Source organism: Sphaerodactylus townsendi, linkage group LG10 (assembly GCF_021028975.2).
Source record: "Sphaerodactylus townsendi isolate TG3544 linkage group LG10, MPM_Stown_v2.3, whole genome shotgun sequence".
In the NCBI taxonomy this organism is placed as follows: domain Eukaryota; kingdom Metazoa; phylum Chordata; class Lepidosauria; order Squamata; family Sphaerodactylidae; genus Sphaerodactylus; species Sphaerodactylus townsendi.
The window spans coordinates 3,168,363-3,191,249 of NC_059434.1; the positions used below are offsets into that span (position 1 = coordinate 3,168,363).

At 46.9% G+C, this 22,887-nt stretch overlaps 1 protein-coding gene across 3 annotated transcripts in view; it reads left to right on the forward strand.

The window, feature by feature from the left end:
* The window catches only part of EVC2 (EvC ciliary complex subunit 2), a 55,618-nt gene that overhangs the window by 6,298 nt on the left and 26,433 nt on the right, over nt 1-22,887 (forward strand). For all 3 annotated transcript variants that reach the window (XR_007245579.1, XM_048508946.1, XM_048508947.1), the window contains exons 4-10: nt 345-410; nt 4,054-4,240; nt 5,142-5,248; nt 6,605-6,661; nt 8,636-8,758; nt 16,963-17,114; nt 21,110-21,434. Coding sequence is in view for 2 of the 3 variants with exons in the window: in XM_048508946.1 (XP_048364903.1) it covers nt 345-410; nt 4,054-4,240; nt 5,142-5,248; nt 6,605-6,661; nt 8,636-8,758; nt 16,963-17,114; nt 21,110-21,434 (1,017 nt within the window). In the remaining variant the exon portion in view is untranslated. The remainder of the gene's footprint in view (nt 1-344; nt 411-4,053; nt 4,241-5,141; nt 5,249-6,604; nt 6,662-8,635; nt 8,759-16,962; nt 17,115-21,109; nt 21,435-22,887) is intronic.

The window sequence follows — 22,887 nt, forward strand, 5'->3', positions numbered from 1 at the left end:
TGCATTTTGAAGAGGCTGATGGCTGGGCTGACAGAACAATGGAAAGAGCAGATGCACGGAGGCCGAAGCATGAGCGACCACAACATGCGGGGCCAATTAAACAGCTCAAAAGAGACTGCCAACATTCATTATTTCTCGTATCAGAGCCCACTTTGTCCGATGCACGTGTAAAATGTCCACACATAAAACATTCCAGGAAGCAAAAGCTGGCCTCTCAACTTACGGTTTCCATGTTTGTTAGTATATTAGGTGAAGTCATTTGTTAAACCTCTTCCGAATCCTAGAAAGATCAAATGCACATCATGCATTTAAACTGAAATGAAGCTGTTAATTTTTCTGTGCAGCATGGAGATATGCCAAGAATTGCCGTGTCTTCTGCCCATGGAATCATTTTTCAGAAATGTGCAATGGTAAGTTTCAAAATACTTTCTTAGAGCCATGGGATCCAAATCTTTGAAAAACTTGTTTTGTCCGCAAGTTATTTTCTAAAACCCCCCCAACCAGAATCAAAACTTAAAGCATTGGAGTACAACCTTAAAAGTAGCCTGGAGTTAGTGTAGTTGGTGAAATCAAAATATGGACTGGTCATCTCTCTTTTAGACAACTGGGGGACTAAATATGATCCAAATATAGTAATCATGTTCAGAGGTTGAAGGACTGAATGCCTGGCTAAAGGTCTGCGCCCTCAGTTAGGATCTGCAGGTGGGCGGGATGCGCTTTAAAAGGCAAACAGAACATTTTTGTTCTGCAGAGCTCTAGTTTTTAGGAAAACCGAAGCATTTCAGTGGTACCTTGAAGACCAGCAGCATTGATCCTGGCCTGAGCTATCATGAGTCAGCGCTCACTTTTTTAGAGTTTCCTTCTCTCCCTCATCAATTCAACAATACTGGTACCAGTAATACTACATATGATAAATGAACTGGTAAGTCAGGAATTATTGCTGAAGAGGGTTCATATGTTTTAATTTGGATGTTACTTCCCATTTCCACGGAGTTACAAGAGTTTACAATGATTCTTGTTGCTTTTCCAGCTATGCAAGTCTGTTGTACCTTTACTCAGGGGAAAAATTGCCTGGGCACAAGGAGGTTTTTCTTGGAGAGAGACTGGGTGCAGCTAAGAAATCATGATCTGACTACATATAGCTTATAGAGAGCTTCAACATAAAGCAGACTTTTCAAAAAAATAAAGCAAATGACTGTTACTTCTGGCAAAATGTAATAAGCCACTGCTGGCAAAAATTCCAGGGACTCTGCACACCTTATTGAGCGTGGGGAGAATTGATACATGAAGGGCGGGGCAGAGGCCAGGTAGAGAGAGAAGGTGGGGACTTTACCCTCCCACTCAAGGAACTGTGAGAGCGGATGCTCGGAGGCCCCAGACCTCTGTGGATGCAGTACCTGGCCACCTCAGCAAACCCTGGCTCAGTGGGCCTAAGGATAACTCTATAAAGGCCAGGACAGCATCCCAAGGGCCTTTAAGACAGTGATGGCAAACCTTTTCCAGACCAAGTGCCCAAATTGCAACCCAAAACCCACTTATTTATCACAAAGTGCCAACACGGCAATTTAACCTGAATACTGAGGTTTTAGTTTAGAAAAAACGGGTGGCTCCAAGGCATGTGTTACTCAGAAGTAAGCTTGGTAGTAATCAGTGGCTTTGCTTTGAAGCAACCATGCAACTCTTCCAACGGGTGAATCACGACCCTAGGAGGGTTTACTCAGAAGCAAGGCCCATTGCCAGCAACCGAGCTTACTCCCAGGTAAACGATTGTGCTTTAGTTCTTTGCATGAAAATCAGTGGGGTTTAACAGCACTTAACAGGGTTACCTACACTGCTTCCCCGAAACTAGGTCGTAGGTTTAATGCTAATAATCGAGCCCAGCGGCCAGGTTAGCCTAGATGTGTGAGGGGGGGCATTCTGTTTGCGCGTGTCCACAGAGAGGGCTCTGAGTGCCACCTCTGGCACCCGTGCCATAGGTTCGCCAGCATTGCTTTAAGATGTGGTCGCCGGCCTCTTCAGATTCCATGTGATGGAATCCTTTGACAAAGGCTTTTGCTAGAGTAATGTGAAGCGAGCATACGTTTGTCACTGCCTGGTTTCTGGCTCAGTCCCCACCATCAGGCATTTCCCTTTGCACTTTGGCTTTCATCCAGCAGGAAACGGTAACCTGATTTTGGAAGGCCCATCTTACATATTCTCCCCTCTCTGAGAAGGACAGGTCAGTTTTTCAGACATCAGGTTAATGCTGAAGTGGGTTGGCCTGGCTGCACCCATCACTAAGCCAAATCCCCCTCCGCAGGTCTCCCCTCCTTCACTGTGGACAGATGCCACGTGGCCTTAGATGGAGCAAGCGGCAGTATCCAAGTGGCTTCCATATATGGGAGCAGGGAGAAGGCTGCACGTGGCTGAGAGGGGAGGCAGGCCATCTGGGGTCAAATAAGACATGAAGGGAGGGAATTTCCGACTGGGATCTTGCAGGGTATTTTTAAGAAGTTATTTGCAGTTCTAAATAGCTGCATGGAAGGGTCAGTGGTGTGCATGTGTGTGTGCACATGTGCATGCATGCATTTAACCCTTTCCCTCCATATCTTTCCCTGGCATAAATTGCCTTCCCTCTCCCAAAGCTGTAGTTATTTCCACAGGGGTGTGTGGGCACAGCACCTGTACATGTCTGCTTTCTGGAGCTGATAGCAGCTTTTTCAGGCATTAAATTGAGGGAAAGGCATCAGAGATTTGGAGCTCGGATGGTCAAGGAGCAGTAGTGGCACAGTGGCTAAGAGCAGGTGCACTCTGATCTGGAGGAACCAGGTTTGATTCCCCGCTGTGCCACTTGAGCTTGGAGGCTTATCTGGGGAATTCAGATTTGCCTGTGCACTCCCACACACGCCAGCTGGGTGACCTTGGGCTAGTCACAGCTTTTCGGAGCTCTCTCAGCCCCACCCACCTCACAGGGTGTTTGTTGTGAGCGGGGAAGGGCAAGGAGATTGTAAGCCCTTTGAGTCTCCTACAGGAGAGAAAGGGGGGACATTAATTGAAACTCTTCTTCTTCTTCAAAGGGGAGGGTGCTTCCCAAGTTACTGCTACCCCCCCTCAGAAGCCAATGGAGTTATCACGGATCAGGTGTTTAACTAACAGGTAATGTTGCACTGACAGTATTTTCCCAAAATATCTTTTAAAATAGTTGTGCTGAATCAGAAATATAATTAAAAAAGAGAATGGAGCTGCATTAATTACAAATTCAGCTCTGGGAAGCGAATCTCGGTTGTAACTTTTTGTGCACCGTGCCCTTCCTGATTCAGCCAATGAAACAGAAGATGAAACGGAGCAGAACAGAAGGGAATCCTCCATCTCGAGCCCGACAGTCACTCAAATGCTCCGTTTCCCAGAGCCTGAGGAGGAAGGCCCGCCAGCCACCCCCGAGATGTTCTGCTGCTCGTATTCATTCAGTCCTTTCTCTGCATTTGCTGTTCTCTCTTTTCATTCAAATCGCTGACTTTCCATTACTCAGTTTCCAAGCAACGGCTTTGCTGTTCTTGAGAAATTGAAATCAGAGTTCTGCTGATGCTTGTGGCTGGCTCCAAATGCCCCACAAGGCAGGAACGACCCTTGACCTTTTCAGTTGCAAGAACTCAATCAGGCAAGCTGAATCTTAAGTGGAGTTCTGTGTAACTTTCCCCATTTTTTATTCTGAATGGAAAGAAACCACTTGGGAGTCAAGGTCGGGCTAATGTGGGCTTGCTTCTGTTCCTGTTTTTTCCCTTAGAATTGCTGTTTTCAAACTGTTTATCTCCGCACATGCAGGTAGAAACGCATTTCCCCCATGGGGAAAAAACCAGCTTGCGAAAGGGGGAAAAATTAAGCCCCTCCACACACACACCTGTGCTTTTTCTCTGTTCCAGACTGAAGTTTCTAATGGTTTCTTTTCATGAAAATAATGCCCAAGGAAAATTGCTTGAAACTTTTTGCAGCATAGTTTGGCTCTAAGATTAAAGGGGTGGCGTGGGATGGCTGGTTGAAGTTTCCAATGAAATTAGTCCTTGTTTCACTCTGCAGGTTCGTACTGACCAGGAACCTCAAAGTGTTTACGTGAACCTCCTGATCAACAACACAAATACCCAACAAGCACTAAATATCACAGACCTTGTTTTACTGGATAACATCACAGGACTCCGTGTTCAAGGAGCAAAGGGTAATCAGACAGCGGGTGGGTTCCTAACGTTCAGCATCCAGTTTTTGCACGGTATGTTTGTTGGTTTTAACATGGAATGTAGTTTCTCTAAGAAAAGGTTTAAATAACATTTGGACATAGGCTAGTCCAGTGGTGTCGAACCTTTGGCACTCCAGATGTTATGGACTACAATTCCCATCAGCCCCTTCCAGCATGGCCAATTGGCCATGCTGGCAGGGGCTGATGGGAATTGTAGTCCATAACATCTGGAGTGCCAAAGGTTCGCCACCACAGGGCTAGACCCTGCATTCTCAGTTACTGGCAACAAGATACACTTTAGCTACATAATTGTGAGAAACTGGGAAATGGCTATTTCATCATAAAAACCTGGGGGAAGGGTGGGGTGGAGGGGTGGGGGGGCTTTAAAGAATTGTCAGAGTTAAATAAATTGTGTTCAGTGAAAAACAAACTACAGAATCACAAGAGTTGCTTTGCTTTTGCTGTAGTATTTGTTTTAATTTAGATTTTGTGTATGCTTACCTTAAGTTTTGCTGCAAGTTTCAGTTGTGAACAAATACAGTATTTTGTTTTTTTTTGGGGGGGGGGAGATTTTTGGGCAGTAGTTCTGGGTGTGTAGGGTAAAGAGTTTGAAACTTACCCAGTGTAACAACCCCAATCTGGATTTCACTCCTCTCCAGCTTAAAGCCAATTTTTACCCTGCATTCCTGGCAGCAGAAGCTGTTTAGCTTCAGTGCCTTTAGAACCTTGGGCCACTAGATGCTGCATGTGCCAAAGAGATGCTTGTGAAAAGCCAGCATGTCATGTAAAAGTGGCACTCTATGGCTTGGATATTGCAGGGATTTGGCACATTATTTTATGATCTCTTGTGTATATCAAGATGTAGTCTTAGAGGATGCAGGTAGAGGACAAAAATGTCACAGCTTTTTTCACATTTCCTTTTCTTTACTTTCAGTTGGAGAACATTATTCATTTGACTATTTTGCCACTGTTAATGCAGAGGAATCAGGGAATGCCGGAGTATTGATTCTGCCTGCTAAACTGACTTTCCGCTCATCACTGGTATTTCCTTTATCTTTTCAAACCACTAATCTATATATATAAAAATCTAAACGTGTGTTTGTCCCTGATGGCCTCCCTCAGAAGCTGCTGGGCGAACTTCTCCCAAATTTTCCCACGACGTCCCTCCCCATTGTGGGCAGGTAATCGGACCTTCAAATTGCCGAAAGTCCATACCTGAGCCAGGCAAAACGTCTTTTACTAAAAGCAAGCTGGAGTTTGCCTTTTTCTTCTAAGAAAATCCGCGGGGTGGGGGCGAACCAACACTACCGGCTCCGCTTCTTTTACACGTGGCCCTTTAAGAACCCAGGGAGCTGGCCTCGATCTGAGCACCTAACCACCCTGCCTCTGCTGCCTGACTGGGATAGCCTGCTTGCCCCAGATCTGCCTTACCCAAGCCAGGATTGTGCATGTCAACCAGCCTCATGGACAGCGAGATTCACCCTCTGGACAGTTCCATTGTGGAATGGAAAGGGTTACCTTATACTAAAAAAACAAGACAGCACCATATAACGATGTGCATTGAAAAGGGAAAGAGGGATTCCATTTGACCACCCCAAAAGGCTATGTTGGGGATCATTGGACCTGCATGGACATCTGTGTGGGTTGCGGACTGTGATGAGAAGGACAATTGCCACAGCAACGCATGGCCGGGCCCACTAGTTGTTTGTATAATTCTATGTTGGTGTGGAAGTCACCGTAGTTTAGAGTGTTGAGCTAGGCTGAGGAAAACTGGTTCAGACTCCCTATTTTGCCACAAGGCTTCCTGGATATTTTTAAGTTCTCCAGTTAAGAGGCATAGATATAGACAGCTTTCTGAGCAAAAGGACCCCCGCAGTGTGGCTGTAGAACAGTTTTATCGGCACAGTCATCTGCTTTGACCTGCCTGAAGGAAGGTTTGTCCCTTGCAGAAACAAGGAAGATGATATTTCGGAACAATATATGCAGTGGATAAGGTGTTTGTCACCCCTTGTGGACAAAGGAGGGATAAAAATGATCACCAGGTCTAACAGTCATGCAGAATATGATGACCTTAAGATGAACAGAGAAGCCTCGTTTTCATGGCATTCGGTAGTTGTGATCTGAGGCACCTCTAATGGAACGGTGCTCTGCAACCTTCAAGAGCCGTGTTGGTTGGAGTGGCTTTTGTTTCCCCACCCTTTGTTGTGGTCTCCCCAAGGACCTTGTTAGAAAATATGTGCTTCACATGGTTATGATCTGATATTCTTCCACTTAACTGTCGTTTTATGAGGGGAGAACTGGATTGACTTCTCAAAAAGTGATCCAGGTATCAGATTAGATTACGCTTAGTGAAAACAACTAATCAAGGGATCTTTTCCCCTTCTTCCTTGTTTTCAGAACAATTCTCAGTTTGATCCATTGACAACATCATTGAGAATAGTAGGGGAAATAAAGGTAAGTAACTCTGCTTTCTCCTACGAGCCCTTTGCTTTCTTCTCCTTATCATCTGACAGTGATATTATGGACCAATTCGTGATGGAATTCTTAGTGTGGCTGATTCAGATCATCAGAATGAACGAAAGGCTTCAGCTTCAGAATTGTGTTAGGCTAGCAATGAAGCCTGTTGTGTGGAAAAATACAACAGGCTCTAGAAAACTCTCTCTCTGGTTGCACCCCGTGTCAACACAAAAATAGCAGCAGGAGGAAGAGGCTGCCCTCTTGTTTTGTAGGGAGGGTGTTCTTTTAGCAACCGGAGGGGTCATTTGTGTGGATGAGCTCTACAAAGTGCTCTAAGCCTTTTCATTTTTTAAAAAATTGGGTAACAAAAAGGCAGAAATTCCTACAGAAGCCACCACCAGTCTTTGATAGGCACAAGTTTCCATCTCAGTGGCCCAGCAAAGATTGCTACTCTGCACGTGACCAGAGGCACTCTTGTGCATGCCCACAGTATATGGGGCACAGAGGGTGAGAAAGATTCCAGGGCTAGAGGCAGGGCGTGGTTTCCTATTTCCCCCTGAAGAAGGGTCTCTTGTCTTCTTGTCCAGGCTGAGGCCTTTGCCCACTTGACAGGAGAGGGGTGAAAAAAGCCCCTCAGAAAGGTGTCCTGCTCTTAGTCATGCCCTCTGTTTGGTGAAAGACATTGTCTCTTCCCTCCCTCCCTCCCTCCCTCCCTCCCTCCATACCCTGCTCCTCCTTACCTTTCTCTGCCTTCCTGGCTCATCCTCGTTGCTCACCAGCTGTTAGGTCTCGGAACCTTAAGCCAATAAACAGACTCTGATGTGTCAGTCAGCAGCATTTATTGATGAGGTATCGAAGCACCATACTTGGCGAAAGCCAGTTCTGAAGCAACTGTCATTTGCAGACCCAAAGATCCCCTAACAGATCCCCCTCCTAACTTCCCAGAGACAGCTTCTGGAACTGGAACTGTCCCAAAGGCAGCAACAAATAGTGAAGGAGCCACCTGGTCCTCTGCCCACAGCAAGATAACAGTTGTAACTCTTTTCTCACGGGACAGGAGATGCAGGGGATGCCTAGTTTACTACAAAGCATGCAAAGCCATAAAGCATCAGTCAAAGAAAGAATGCACAGATCTCAGTGTTTCTCCATTGCAGGGGGTTGGACTTGATGGCCCTTGGGGTCTCTTCCAACCCTATGATTCTATGATTTTACTTCATGACACCCAGGAGACTAGCTGTGTTAACTGCATTCAATCAATCAATATTTTATTTCGGTCAAAGACCAGAAAATATCAGATATAAAATATAAAATCCAGATAGTACATTTCCAGACCAGATACAAAACAAAATTGAGGCAACCAGTTTCCAAAGACTGTTTGTCCAAACCATAACATAAGTTCAAGTTAAAAACTGGAATAAAATTTGAATAAAAGATAAAATCATTAATCCAAAGTTCCTATTTTTATTGCCCTACTTGTCCACGCCTTTTAACCACATAAGCACTGAATTTTGCCACCTCTCTGGTTATATTCGGATTGACATCTTCTAATAGTCTTTCCATGGCACAATCCTCAGGGCCAAGAAAAATTGATGTTGGAAGAGAGTCAAACAGTTTTGCCCTCATTTCTTTGTGAGTGGGGCATCGTAAAAAAATATGCGTCAGGGTCTCTATTTCCCCCATGTCACATGGACAAAGCCTGTCGATATATGGAATTTTTTTATATCTGCCCTCAAGCACTGCTGAGGGAAGAGCATCACATCTGGTGAGTGTGAAAGCCCTCCTAAGTGACTGGCTGTCCAAGTTAACTGCATTATGTTCTGTTGAAACTTCATGCAGAAGCCTCAGTTTCTCCTGAGGCGGTGCTATGAATATCCATGACTTGACTTGGACTAAATTGCTTTTGTTTCTGTTAATCTCTCAGTGTTGATGCAGGTGCCACAGAAATGCATGTATTGTTTCTTTCTTTTTCAGGTTTTGTTGAGTCATGGCACCCATGCTTTGGGATTCTTTGTTGCTTTTATCGTTTCTTTTGTGCTGACGAGTGTGATGTTGTGGACTGCTTACAGAACCTGGCGAGTTTTCAGGGAGTGCCAGGTGAAGCCATTTATATATTTACTATATTTATCCCTGCCCCCTTCTACCAACATACACAAGGACCTTACACAAGTAAACAGTATGGAATTCAAAATTGAAAACAAACAATAAATCAGGAAACATTCTGCAGCCTCCTGGAATTTTAAAATTTCACCCCTTCATGAAATCAGTGTAAGGAATTCCATAGAAGCAGAAATAAAAGGCTCTTTGGTGTAAAAGACCGTTTATTCAGACATCTTAGAAAGCTCAAGTACACGCAGTGGCAGGAATAAGATCTCCCGCCAGAAACACAGGTTATAACTCTGTCCATTCCATCCCCCCTCCCGGATTCCCATGGGAACGGAGGTCTCATCTCCCTCGCAGAGATAAGGTCTCCGCCGGAGAAGCTGGCCCATCGCCCGGGCTGTGGAATGTACTCAAGGCCAGGCGGCTGCTCTTTTCATCAACACCATTGAATCCTTTACACTCTGCCTCCCTTAAAGAAGACCCCTCCCCCCCAGGTTTGTGCGGAAAGGCGGTGGAAAGCAGAAATAAGGAGTAGGGCGTCAATATTTTCGAGTAAACCCATTGATTATACCCAGAGGAATATCCCACCCAAGAGACTAAAATATTGCAAGCGTTATGCGATTAAAGCGAGTCCAGGATGGCGTCAATTTAAGTAATGCTTGTGGCCATCAATAATAGTCGGTGGGGTCTCTCCGGTGAGTCGTGCCAGGCATCGGAAAGCGGGAGCCTCCTTGAGTAAAACTGGAATGGAAGACAGGATGAATGTTACTAAGAGAGTTAAACCAAATCCAATCGGGCAGTGACATCATTAATCACTTTAGTAATCTGAAAAGGTCCCATGAATCGTTTGCCTGGTTTGGAAAGTTTATGCAGGTCTCTGAGATTTTGGTAGACAAATACACCCTGCCCCACACGCAGAGGGAAATCCGGCGGTGCTTATCCAGCTTGCAGCTTTTGGGAGTCCTTAGCCTGTTGTAAGGCAGTCTGGACCGATTTCCACCCTCGGCTAGAGATGAAATCCATTGTTGAAACTTCTGGAGGATCCAATGCTTCCAGCTGGTAGTTCGCGACAGCGGTGGGAAGGAGCCGACCAGACACAATTTCAAAGGGGTTTTGTACTGCTATGAACCGCATTGTTATAGGCAGTACTCCATAAGCGGAATGAGCTCGCACCAATTGTCTTGGTGGTAGTTGGTGTAACAAGCGTAAATACTGCTCTAGAGGTTCTGTTCGTTCTCTCCCGACTCACCGTCACTTTGAACGCGTGGTAGAGGCGGTAACCGCCGGGCTGACCTAACAACCCTAGAAAAAGCTTTCCAGAACTTTGAAATGAATTGGGGGCGGCGTCGGAGACCCACCTTAGGCGGAGTGTAGGCGGTAAACATGCTGAATGAACAGACTGGAGCCAACTTAGGGCCGGAGGGATGGAAGCACATGGAATAAAATGGGCTTGTTTAGAAAATAAGTCCACCACCACACCCACAAGACCGTGTTGCCATGACTTTCTGGCAAATCTGTAATAAAATCCATGGAGATGACTTCCCAGAGCGGAAGGCCGGAGGAGAGGTTTCAACAGACCATGGGAGGGCTTTCCGGAACGGTCTTGGCTTCTGCACAAACAGAGCAACCTTTAATATACGTCTCAATGTCGCTAGCATCGCGCCACCAGAATTGACGGCAATGAGGGCCAAATGCAGAGTTTTAGAAAGCCAAAATGTCCAGCCGGCCCGGGCATCGTGGCAGGCCTCGAGAACCTGCTTGGCGGAGGGAGGGAGAGGCACATACCAACAATCCCCGCCATGTAAAGCGCCATTCTCCAAAAGCGCAACTGGGGAGTGTCGCCTTCCTCCGCCGGGCTTCGCGTACCCGCCTCCTCAAGTTCCGTAGGAAAAGGAGAGACCAGGCTGGGAATGGTAGGAGAAGGAGAGTGGATGTCTGAGATCGGGTGACAGCCAGCCCCAAGTGGGAGGGAGAGAACAGTGCGTGGCATGTCCCGTAAGCCGGCTCCACCCCTCCTCGGTAGAAGAGCGAGGCGCATCAGCCAGTTTATTGGTTTTCCGGGGAAAAATGGACCGTGAAAAGCGAGAAACGAAAAGAAATCGCCCAACGAAGTTGCCTGGCATGGACATCTTGAGGGGGGGGTGGAGAGGCGCTACAAGTTCTTGTGATCCGACCAAACTTGAAGGGTGTTTAGCCCCTCCAGCCAGTGGCGCCAAGTGGAGAGGAGCTACTTTAATGGCGCCAGTCTCTTTATCCCCACAGTCCAGTTGAGTTCAGCACCCGGAGAATTTCTTTGATAAATAAGCACATGGAACCAGCCTACCATCTTTATTTCTCTGCAACAGGGCTGCCCCAAAGCGCTTTTGTCGAGGCATCCACGTGAACCACAAGCGGGAGATCTGGGTCAGGGTGCTTTAGGATAGGTTCGGTGGTAAAAGCAGACTTTAAGAGCTGAAAGGCTGTTTGACATTCTTCAGACCAGGAAAGGGGGCCCGGGCTTGGCGGACAGTGGATCTTTACCCTTAGTGCGTAAGAGGTCTGTGAGAGGGAGAGTCCAGTTCAATGCGGTGGGGTATAAAGTCCGCGATAGAAATTAGCAAAACCTAGAAAAGATTGGAGTTCTTTTTTCGGTTGGTGGGGGGCGACCATTGGAGGACCGCAGCAATCTTAGCAGAGATCCATTTTAGGCCCTTGAAGCGGATTGACAACCCAAATAGTCAATAGAGGTTTGGTGGAAACAGCACTTGGAAAGTTTGGCAAAGAGGGGAGTTGTTGAGCAAGCGTTTCCAATACTTCCCAGAACCAATGCTTCATGCTCTTCCATGGTTTGTGAATAAATTAAAACGTCATCTAAGTACACCACTACTCCCTTGTACAATAAATCATGGAGAACTTCGTTGATAAGGGCCATAAAAGCTCCGGGGGCCCCACTTAACCGAATGTGGCATTATTAAGTATTCAAACTGTCCAAACTTAGGTGTTAAATGCAGTCCAAGTGTTCATAGCCTTCAGCAATTCTGACCCTGTAGTAAGCTTCTCTCAAGTCCAACTTAGTAAAGATCGTCCTTTGCCTAATCGTCCTAAAAGGTCCTTGATCAAAGGCAAAGGGTATTTATTGGACAGGGAGACTGCATTGAGACCTCGGTAGTCTGTGCAGAGCCGTAGAAGACCCATCTTTCTTTTACAAACAAAACAGGAACAGCGGTGTGTGTGTTTGGTAGCCCACTTATGAACCCGCTGGCGAGGTTCTTGTCCTAGAAGGCACGCGAGGTTCCTTCTCCTCATTGGGACTCATCACGGTAGATTCTACCTTTGGGCAGTTAAGCCCCTGGCTGTATTAATGATTTTGCAGTCCAGTGTCTCTATGGGGTGGCAACTGATCGCATTCTTGCTCCTGAAACACCCTGGCTAGATCTTGAGTGCGCGATTGGGATGCGGTAGAATCGGGAGCAATGGCTGATGAAGCCAGGGGAGGGTGTGTCAGGAGAAGTCGAGTTTCCCCAATTCATGTGTTCTCCATGAGGGAGGGTCAGTGAATTCCAAGATCCTTTCTTTCCAAAGGAATTTTTTGGTTCATGTAACAACAACCATGGCATGCCCAGAACTATAGAGTGTTTGGCCACAAGCCAGGGAAATAAAACTAATTTTCTCCCAGTGGTCGGTAGCCCAGGAAGGAGAACCGGTTATGCGTTTTAAACTGGGCGGTCCTTCGCTCCCGAGAGGACTGCCGTCCATTTGGGTGAAGAGGTATGGAAGCTTAGCCAGGGGATTTGGTCTAGAACCTAGCTCCTCCGCCACCTGGGGCCATTAAACAATGGGGAGCAGCCAGAATCCACAAGGGCTGAGGCTATAATAATGAGGTATGCTTAGCGGGGTTGGCCAGAAGCGGCTTGGATTGTAATGGGGCGCTGCCTTCACTCACGCATCTGGAGTCGAACCCATGTCCATTGGGGCTGAAGAAAGGCAAACTGCTGCTTCCCCTCCTCCGGTCAGCTTCGATGACTGCTTTAGATGAGCCCGTTGAGAGGCGGCCAGATTTGGCGGTGGCTTGGCAGATGGGGTGCGATGCGGCGAGGAGTGGTTGGCTTCTGTTTTCGGGCAGTTGGCGGCTAGGTGACGGGACCTCCGCGAGTAAAGACACAATAATCCCAGCCGGGCGGCAGCTCGGAGAGTGGTCGGTAGAGGCGGCTGGGCAGCGGTGGGCGCAGTGGCGGCTTGATAAAGTGACCTCCGGCACGAAGCGCATACTCAAAGCGAAGGCGCCGCAGGATCCCAATGCAATCAATCAACAGATGCGAGGGACCGGGTAAAACACCGTTTCACGCGCCCAGCTTGCCGTCGACAGCATCTGAGAAGTATTAAGCATTTCATGCGCTCAGGCCACTCGAGGGAGTCGAGCAGCCGCCGCGCGAAATTCACAGGCAAATTCTGCAAACGGCCCGGTTGCCTTGCTGAATAGTTTTGATGGTGCGGATGGCTTCATTTTCCGCACCTGGATCTTGGAAGCGAGCCCTCAAGGCTTGGAGGAACGCGGGCACCGCATGCGAGAATCTTCATCTTGCAGGTTCAAAAGAGTCACAAACCAATTCGGCTGCTGCCCATCCAGGACTGAGCCGATGTCCCCATTTTTTTTCGGCCAGACCGGGTATAAATCATCCATAGTCCTCCATGTGGGCATCGAGTTGCAAGATGAAGTAGGAAGTTTGGAAGCGGTCCCCATCCGAAACGGGCGGTATTGGAGGTCTGTAGTAACCCCCTTTCCACGGCCCTTGAAGCGGCGCGGTGATTCGCGCAGGTTGAGCGGGCTGAGGCGAAGCGGTTGCGCGGGGGGGGCGAATCAGAGGTATCAGCGCCGGTGCAGCTGGTGTTCGGTGGGAGCGGTCCTTGGAAAGGTGGCTGGACCCAGCAGCGTGCAGGCGCCGGCTGTACCACCGGTAGGCTCCAACTTGGGTTGCCCTGGTCTGCTGCTTCCTCAGATCCCTCTCCAAGGCAATAGCTCTCTCTCCTTGCAGTCAATGCATCCTGATGCGCATGTAAAGCTGCTTTCTCTGCGTTCCAATTTAGCCAGTTAGGTCCCGTTGAACAGCTGCAGTAAGTTCACTTTGAGTGCGCAGAGCCTGAACACTCTCCGCGTTGGCGCTGTAAGTTCAGTTTGGAGTGTTCCAGGACTTCTATCATGGACTGATAGATTCTGCATATTGCCGTTGGCGCATCCTTGGCACAGTCCAATCGAGTTGGATTTCTTTCGCTGCTGCTCGGTCTCTCTGCAGGTTTTCACGCTCTTGCTGCAGCTGTTCCGTTCCTCTTCCCATAGCTGGCGTTCCGCGGGCCCATGCTTCTTGGGCATCTGCATGAGTCGGCCCACTTCCTCATCCCAGCTCTCTTTCCGATGGGAGGAACAGATCGGCTGGGAAGTGCAGGCTTTCTCCGGACTCCTCGTCGTCTGGGCCGAGGCATCGTGCTCCACCGGTGGCTCCGGGGCATCTCAGGTGCAGCCGCTGGTCCGGGATCAGGGGTCGATGGAAAGGCGGTCGGATACCCCTCCCAATCCTGGTATAGTCCCAGTGTCACCCGGTGGTCTTCGGACGGGCCCCAGTGCTGTGCCACGGTGGTTCTTTAGAGCATCACCAAAATACGAGTCCAGGAATCGTTCAATGGACTCCTGGGTTGCCGCATGAAGGTGGTCAGGCCGTCTCCTCCGTGACAGGTTGCATCTGAGGTTTGTAATCCATACAGCACGGGTAGATATCCGATCCACAGGCTCGATCCATAGACAGCGCCCCAAAGCGACTCATGTAAGTCCCCATGCGTCTTCCGTCCCTCGTTCCAGCGCAGGTAAAGGAAGACTCGTGCTGATGTCTGAGGGCGGGGAAAAGTCACCAGCGAGACCCGTTCTCCCGCCGGTTCCTCCAGATCCAGAAGGGACAGGTCGGAGCCCTCTTTGGGGGCTACCGCACCTTCCCCAGAAACATCCAACCTCTCCATGCCGAGGCACCAGAGGTCCACTGCACTAGGAATATAGATGATTTAGGTTTCCTGCCACAATGTAAGGAATTCCATAGAAGCAGAAATAAAAGGCTCTTTGGTGTAAAAGACCGTTTATTCAGACATCTTAGAAAGCTCAAGTACACGCAGTGGCAGGAATAAGATCTCCCGCCAGAAACACAGGTTATAACTCTGTCCATTCCATCCCCCCTCCCGGATTCCCATGGGAACGGAGGTCTCATCTCCCTCGCAGAGATAAGGTCTCCGCCGGAGAAGCTGGCCCATCGCCCGGGCTGTGGAATGTACTCAAGGCCAGGCGGCTGCTCTTTTCATCAACACCATTGAATCCTTTACAATCAGCAAATTAAAGCAATGCACACAAAGCTGGTCCATCTTGGTCAGTATTGCCTACTTGCGCTGCCCGCCTCTCTCCAGCGTCTCAGTGGAGTGTCTCAGTGGAGGCCATTCACATCACCTGTATCCTGTTCCTTTTAGCTGTAGATGCTGTGAATCGAACCCAAGACCTTCTGCGTGCCAAGCAGACGCTCTACCACTGGGCCACAACCCCTCCCCAAACAACAGCACAACCAGAAAACATGCAGACAAATACAAATCTCAATCCAGTAGAATCAACTAACCCCAAATACCACCAAAAACCCAGGACTGATACAGCGAGAAATGAATGCGCCACTTGGGCTTGGAATTCTGGAGTCTGAGGGCAGCAGCTGGCAAAGTTCTTTCCCACATTCCTATGCATTGCACCAAATTCAAGGCTGGCCAGAGCAGAAGGAGAGAACACCCAGCAACTTTAAACTGAGAGGAGGCTGATTAAAGCTGTTTTAATGTTTGCATAGACCAATCTCGTGGTGATTGGGAGGTGCAGACAACATCCATATTGACAGGTCCTGGAGGGTGCTGAACTGAAAATGTGTGAAACTCAGAATCGTGCGTGCGTTGGGTATACAGTGATTTTGCTGTGGAGACCCTCTATTCTGTCTTTCCCATTGCAGACTGGCATGTCACTGCCACAAAGGTTGGAGCACTTTTGAAATGAAAAGTGAAATAATGAGATGCCTTTGATCCCCATAGATTAATTTTTGTTGGGAAGATTGTCTTTGAACATTTATCCCTCAAGATAGAAGTTGATCCAATGAGTTGGATCCAGCCAGCTTTTCCACTGATGAAAAAAGGGTGTGGAAAGAGCCCTTTGATGGTTATGTAGCGGATTTTGGTGCTTGCATGGACAAAATCCTCAGGGGGTGGGGTGGGGGGGCTGCAACAAGAAAGGAGAGCTGGAGGAGATTGAGTGAAAAATTGACTGGATCTAATCCAATAAAAGATGCTTCCTCATCACCATTGATTTCTAGGGTTTCAGTCTTCAAGAACCAGCTCTGCCTTCATCAGATCTATCTGATAAAGGGACTCTTGAAAGGCTCTACCCTGGAAATTCTGTTGGTCTTTAAGGTGCTGCTGGACTTGAATCTTCCACTACAGGCCAACCCAGCAAATTACCTGAAGCTCACCTTCATTGTAGCTTACGTTACTGCATTTTATGTAGGGTTAGTGATACTTGAACTATGTATTAAGAATTTAAGTACATTTATCGATGCATTTAAAAGGAGACATTTAAGGACATTTTTAGATATGTGTAAAAGGACAACAGTGCAAACTCATTGGCTAGTTCGGACATAATGCAAAACCATGGTTTCTTTTGACTATGATAATCTGGGAACCAGGATTCTTTTTAGAGATGATTGGGGAAATCTGGGGTTGCTTCAAGAAATGCCAGTTTAATGGCATTCTCTCCGTAGTTTGCAATGGCATTGTTGTGGAAGAAGCGCAGACTAAATCAGAATTACTGCTGAATATTTATTTATTTAATTAAAATACATCTGCATCAAACTAGATTACTCATTGGTTCTGGTGGATTTTCCGGGCTGTGTGGCTGAGGTTTGGTGGAAAACCCACCAGAACCAGTTGAATCCGGCCGTGAAAGCCTTCGACAGTAGATTACTCATTCATTTTCAAGAACAGATTACTCATTCATTTTCAAGAAACAGTAATAGTGACCAAAAAGAGTTCATTCCAAAATGTAAAGAAACATAATGAAATTGCTGAAGAGTGACCAGATAGTTCATTTAGTTTGAGATACTCTTTTGTATTTTCCTCTGCCCCAACCATGATCTAAACATTTGTTTTGTATATGAATTTAGGAGACAGAACAAGACCTTAATCCAGAGTACAAGCAGGAACATTCCTGCTTCAATTCAGGTGGCACCAACCACGAGGACATCTTGTTGAATGATCACATTATTGACATCTTGTATTTTGAAGAATCGGAGAAGATGCTTCAGTCTTTAGAAGAGTAAGCAGTTTTCTACCATTGTATCACCTTTCATGACACACAATAGGAAATCAGAAATTGGGAAAATTTGTTTAATGGGGCAGGAAGGTGATGCTCTTTCCCAAGACCAAGGAAGGTCTAAGCCATTATTACACAAAGCAGGCACATTTTACATTAGTTTTCATTGAAGTAATTGACTTTCAAATGTTTTTCAGAAAGATTCTGAATTTCATTGCCTTAGACTAACTTGTATTATTCTAAATGTTTAAGGCTACAATTTGGTGACTGCTGCGGGGGAATGAGGCCTGTTGCCTCAGTGGAAATTATATCCATGCATAATGTCTGGCTGCAGTACTCTGAGTAACCTCTCGTGAGATGGTGATTCAATCATTTTAGAGTTTGCAGAGAAGTTTATTGGGAGCACAAACCTCTCTGAAGTTTTCCTGCACACACCACTGGAAATGAACAGAGATCATGTAAGAGCACACACCTTGCTCTTAAATGGCTTGTGTTCAGGTGCAACATCTCTTTCTCATGCTTTGCATTCGCAGTGAATTGTGTCCACATGGGGGGTATCAGACACCCTCCCCCACATTCTTTTGAACTGTGAACTTAACACAGATCTGCTCTCTCTATTGATTAATCCCCATCTATCATCAAGGAACAATCGTCATCTTGCTCATACAGTTTGCTTTTTGTTGAATGAGCATAACTCTGAAATCATGATTTCAGTTTCCTCTTTTTTGGTGCATATCCTCAAGAAACAACAATTGCATTGATTGCTTTTATCAACACAGGTCAGTTTTTTTCTGAGCTTTTAAGCTATTGCATATTGTGTTTTGTTTACTGCATTTGTTTATGCCAGTAAAGGCATGAAATGAATGAGGATTGTGTCCATGCGATACAAAGATGTCACTTCCTGCTGATAAGCTGCAAAGAAGGAATTGAAGTTGCCATACAGTGATTTGTGTAGACATGCCCCTCAGTCAGTCTGGGGTGTCTGTTTAGTCCCTGATGCACTGATTTGGAAAGCTGACCCTTAAGAAGAACATAAGAACATAAGAACAAGCCAGCTGGATCAGACCAGAGTCCATCTAGTCCAGCACTCTGCTACTCGCAATGGCCCACCAGGTGCCTTTGGGAGCTCACATGCAGGATGTGAAAGCAATGGCCTTCTGCGGCTGTTGCTCCCAAGCACCAGGACTGTTAAGGCCTTTGCAATCTCAGATCAAGGAGGATCAAGATTTGTAGCCATAAATCGACTTCTCCATAAATCTGTCCAAGCCCCTTTTAAAGCTATCCAGGTGAGTGGCCATCACCACCTCCTGTGGCAGCATATTCCAAACACCAATCACACGTTGCGTGAAGAAGTGTTTCCTTTTATGAGTCCTAATTCTTCCCCCCAGCATTTTCAGTGGATGCCCCCTGGTTCTAGTATTGTGAGAAAGAGAGAAAAATTTCTCTCTGTCAACATTTTCTACCCCATGCATAATTTTATAGACTTCGATCATATCCCCCCTCAGCCGCCTCCTCTCCAAACTAAAGAGTCCCAAGCGCAGCAGCCTCTCCTCATAGGGAAGGTGCTCCACCCTTCAGTGCCTGGCGTTTATCTCCCAAAGGTCGCTTTCATTACAGCAAAGAAGGGCAGCCCGTTCTGCTATCGTGGAGTAGAGTTCACCTTTAGGCCAGCATGACCTCGTTCGTGGAGTGGGAGAAGGACAACTGCCAGAAGAGCTCAGTGGTGACTGAGGGGCACTCAGGGTGTCGTGGCAGAGGGCAGATTCTGAAAGCACTTTTTCCTCCATGCATTTTGTTGGAGGGAAGCCTGGATAACCTGAAGGATGCCCCCACCTTGGCTATGAAGTATCACCTCCTTTTGTGGGGGAGGGGGGTTGCAAATGGCTTTTGAGATAGGACAGGAGCATGGGGTATAGCTTCCTGAGGCCAGATTTTCTTGGGTATATTCTAAAACGGTAAACATGGCACTGTGGGAATGTGTACTTAAAGCCAAAGCGATGCTACATTTGGAATTTGGTTTTTGAGAATTTTGTGATGCGGCAGCCAAGAAAGCCGATGTGATTCTGGGCTGTAGTAATAGGAGTATAGTGTCTAGGTCGAGGGATGTAATTGTACCTCTCTATTCTGTATTGGTCAGACCTCATCTGGAATATTGTGTACCGTTCTGGGCATTGCAATTCCAGAAGGATATTGATGAGCTGGAACAGGTCCAGAGGAGGGCAACCAAAATGGTAAAAGGTCTGGAATCCATGCCCTAGGAGGGGAGATTTGGGGAGCTGGGGATGTTTAGTTTGGTGAAGAGAAGGTTAAGAAGTGACATGGTGGCCAAGTTTAGATATTTGAAGGGATGTCATGTTGGTGAGAGAGGGGCTTGTTTTCTGCTGCTCCAGAGACCAGGACCAGGAGTAATTAGTTCAAGGTGCAGGAAAAGAGATCCCACCTAAACATCAGGAAGAACTTCCTGACCGTCAGGGCTGTTGGACAGTGGAATGCACTACCTCAGAGTGTGGTGGAGTCTCCTTCTTTGGAGGTCTTTAAAGAGAGGCTGGATGGTCATTTGTCAGGAGTGCTTTATGTGTTCGTGCCTTGATGGCCCTTGGGGTCTCTTCCATCTCTATGATTCTAAAAGTCTGTGGGGGCAAGCTAGAAAGCAAGTGAAACCCCCACAGTGGATCTGTTTCTATTGATTGCAAATGGTGTTGACTGAAGTGACTTCCTAAAGAATTGCGCTGTGAGTTAGTTTGTTTTTAACGAAGGAAGAATTGCCATAAACATGTGAACTTTGAAACCTGATTTATTGAATCTGCAGAAGGTTATGCTGGCACGGCACAAGCATTCTTCCCTAGCCCAGGGCAACATTGCTGTGTACCCCATTGCACCATCAGGATGCTTAGTTATATTGGACTGTAATGAGACTAAGAAAGAAGAGGTGACTTTTTAAAAATCAGAATTCAACCAGTAATAGTGTTTTGATTCACAGGTAATTTTGCGCACTCTTAACATTTGGCCACAGGCCTGTGGGAGTCTTTCTCAGTCGATGTGACTGACTAACATTTGGTCTGCGTCTTCAGAACAGGGAATTTAAGGTGTTGGAGGACAGATTCCAATACATTTCTCAAGAGCACCAGAACTGATGTTAAAAGCATTTGATGGTTTATTACATTTGCAGTTTGACTCTCTTCTAAATGTGAATTCCTCATTGTACTTGGCCAATATAATTTCTACAAAAGTGAAATTTGAGAGGGTCAAGACATTTTGACAATTCTTCTGTGTCATATAAAGTCACCAGTGTATATAATCCAGATTCTGTATGTGTCTAGAGAGGCTTATTTGTTTCCCCCGTGGCCTTCTGCGACTACTAAGATACTCAGTGTCTGTTCACCATCCGAGCAAGTGATGCCATTTGAGCAAAATGGTCTTCTGACAACCATCCCAGACGAAAGCCCGCTGCTCTCACTACTTTCCCATTCGTCTGAACGGAGATTAATTTTTTTCTGATTGGTTTTTGCCTTTTTCTTGTTTCCCCCTCTAGAAATTCAGACCCCCCCCCCCCAGGCCCTGGCAAACAGACAGGCTTTGCTGCACCTCCTCAATTTAGACCTCCCCCCCAAAGAAGCCCCTTCCACAGAGCTGGAGCCACAATGGAAGAGGCCCCGAGCTCTGGTCGATGCCACCAGATGGGCCACCCTAAGTGGTGGGACAGCCAGCAGATGGCTGCCTGATGCGCAGGGACATGTGGAAGGAGACAGTCCTTCAAATATGTGGGCTCTCAAGGTCAGGAAGGGTTTTTAAGGTCATAACCAGCACCTTGAATTGAACTTGGAAATAGGCCGAGAGCCCGTGTTGCTGTTTCAAAAAGGCCGCTTGTCCTGACAATAGTTGTTCTGTTGCATTCTGGACCTCTTGTGCTTCCCGGGTCACCTGCGATGGCGGCCCCGCATAGAACACATTGCAGTAATCTAAACAGTAATTCTAAAGATCCTAATTCCATTTTACAGCTTTGAAATAGCAAACTTGACCCAGGCAGACAGAGATTTGGAAGACTGTCGCGTGCAAATTTCCCAAGAAGTGATCATCCTGTTAATGAGAAACGTTCTTGCAACTTGCGGGCTCTCTGCTCACGTGGAGAAACGGATGAGTTTGGCCCTCCGGAAGCAGTTTCACGCCATGGAGATGGAGATTCAAGAAGAATACAACAGGAAGATGGTGGCCTTGACAGCCGAGTGTCGCCTGGAGAACAGGAAGGCAGAGGAGGCTCAGCACTGCAGAGAGAGAGCCAGGAGCAGAGAGGCTGAGGAGTTACTGAAGAAGGCCAGTGGAAAGGTAACTCGGGCACAGAAGCGTCAGTGGACAGCAGACCCGGGGGTTTCCCATTTTGGAGGGGGATGCTGATTTGGAATACCCTTTGCCCAACTCACAGTGTCCTGTGGATTAAAAGTCAGGCCTCATTCCCCAAGAAGTTCATCTTGAGATTAGCACATAAAATGGTATCAGCCGCATCCATGGGCAGCTTCCAGGCCTACCAGGTTGCTTTGCAGAAATGTGTAAAAGTAAGCTCAGGGAAGGGAAAGCTTTCAATAAATGTGGATGTTGGGTTGGAAACATTTCTTTGCTTTTAGCCTGTTTTGAGCTCTAATCACAGCTCAGTTGCAACAGTGCAAAATCCAACAACTGCTGGGGTTTTTGGTTTTTTGATAAGTTTCCAGGAACTGTGCTTTTTCGGTGCTGCTAGTCAACGAGAACACAGGCCAGGGAGACTGCTGAGGCCGTGGGAGCTGGGCGATCCGTGAGCTTGTCTGACCAAGCCTAGGGAAGTTCTCTGATGCAAATGAGAAGAGAAGAGAAAATGCCAAGGGCTTTCAGGGGCAAACCGGCCATTTAACTTACAGAGAGAGTTTATTAAAACTGTATCCCGCATTTCTATAGCCATATTCAAGGCAGCTTACAAAGTGCAATAAAATACAACAATACAATAACAATAACGCCAAACAAAGTACAATAAAATGCACTAAAATCATACCATACCATTTAAGGAGCAGCAGTGGCGTAGGAGGTTAAGAGCTTGTGTATCTAATCTGGAGGAACCGGGTTTGATTCCCAGCTCTGCCGCCTGAGCTGTGGAGGCTTATCTGGGGAATTCAGATTAGCCTGTGCACTCCCACACACGCCAGCTGGGTGACCTTGGGCTAGTCACAGTTCTTCAGAGCTTTCTCAGCCCCACCTACCTCACAGGGTGTTTGTTGTGAGGGGGGAAGGGCAAGGAGATTGTCAGCCCCTTTGAGTCTCCTACAGGAGAGAAAGGGGGGATATATATCCAAACTCCTCCTCCTCCTCCTCCTCCCCCTCCTCCTCCTCCTCCTCTTCTTCTTCTTCTTCTTCTTCTTCTTCTTCTTCTTCTTCTTCTTCTTCTTCTTCTTCTTCTTCTTCTTCTTCTTCTTCTTCTTCTTCTTCTTAAAAAATCACTGATACACCTTTGCTAGGGCCCATCGCGTTGGTTAATTTTAAATGTGGATTTATATTTTCAATATTTATGGAATGTTTAAACTATGTTGTGACCCATCCAGAGCCCTTCTGAAATAAGGCGGAATATAAATCCAAAATAAATAAATGAATAAAATAAATCTCCCCCACAATGGGCTTTGCTGCTAGTCTGGAATATTTTGAAAGCAACAGATGATTAATAGAATAATGATCAGCTTCCTGGCTGCTGCTGCAGTTGGAACAGTTATAGCGTGGTACAACTGTAATGACCTGATGCTGAGATTGTTTTCAATGC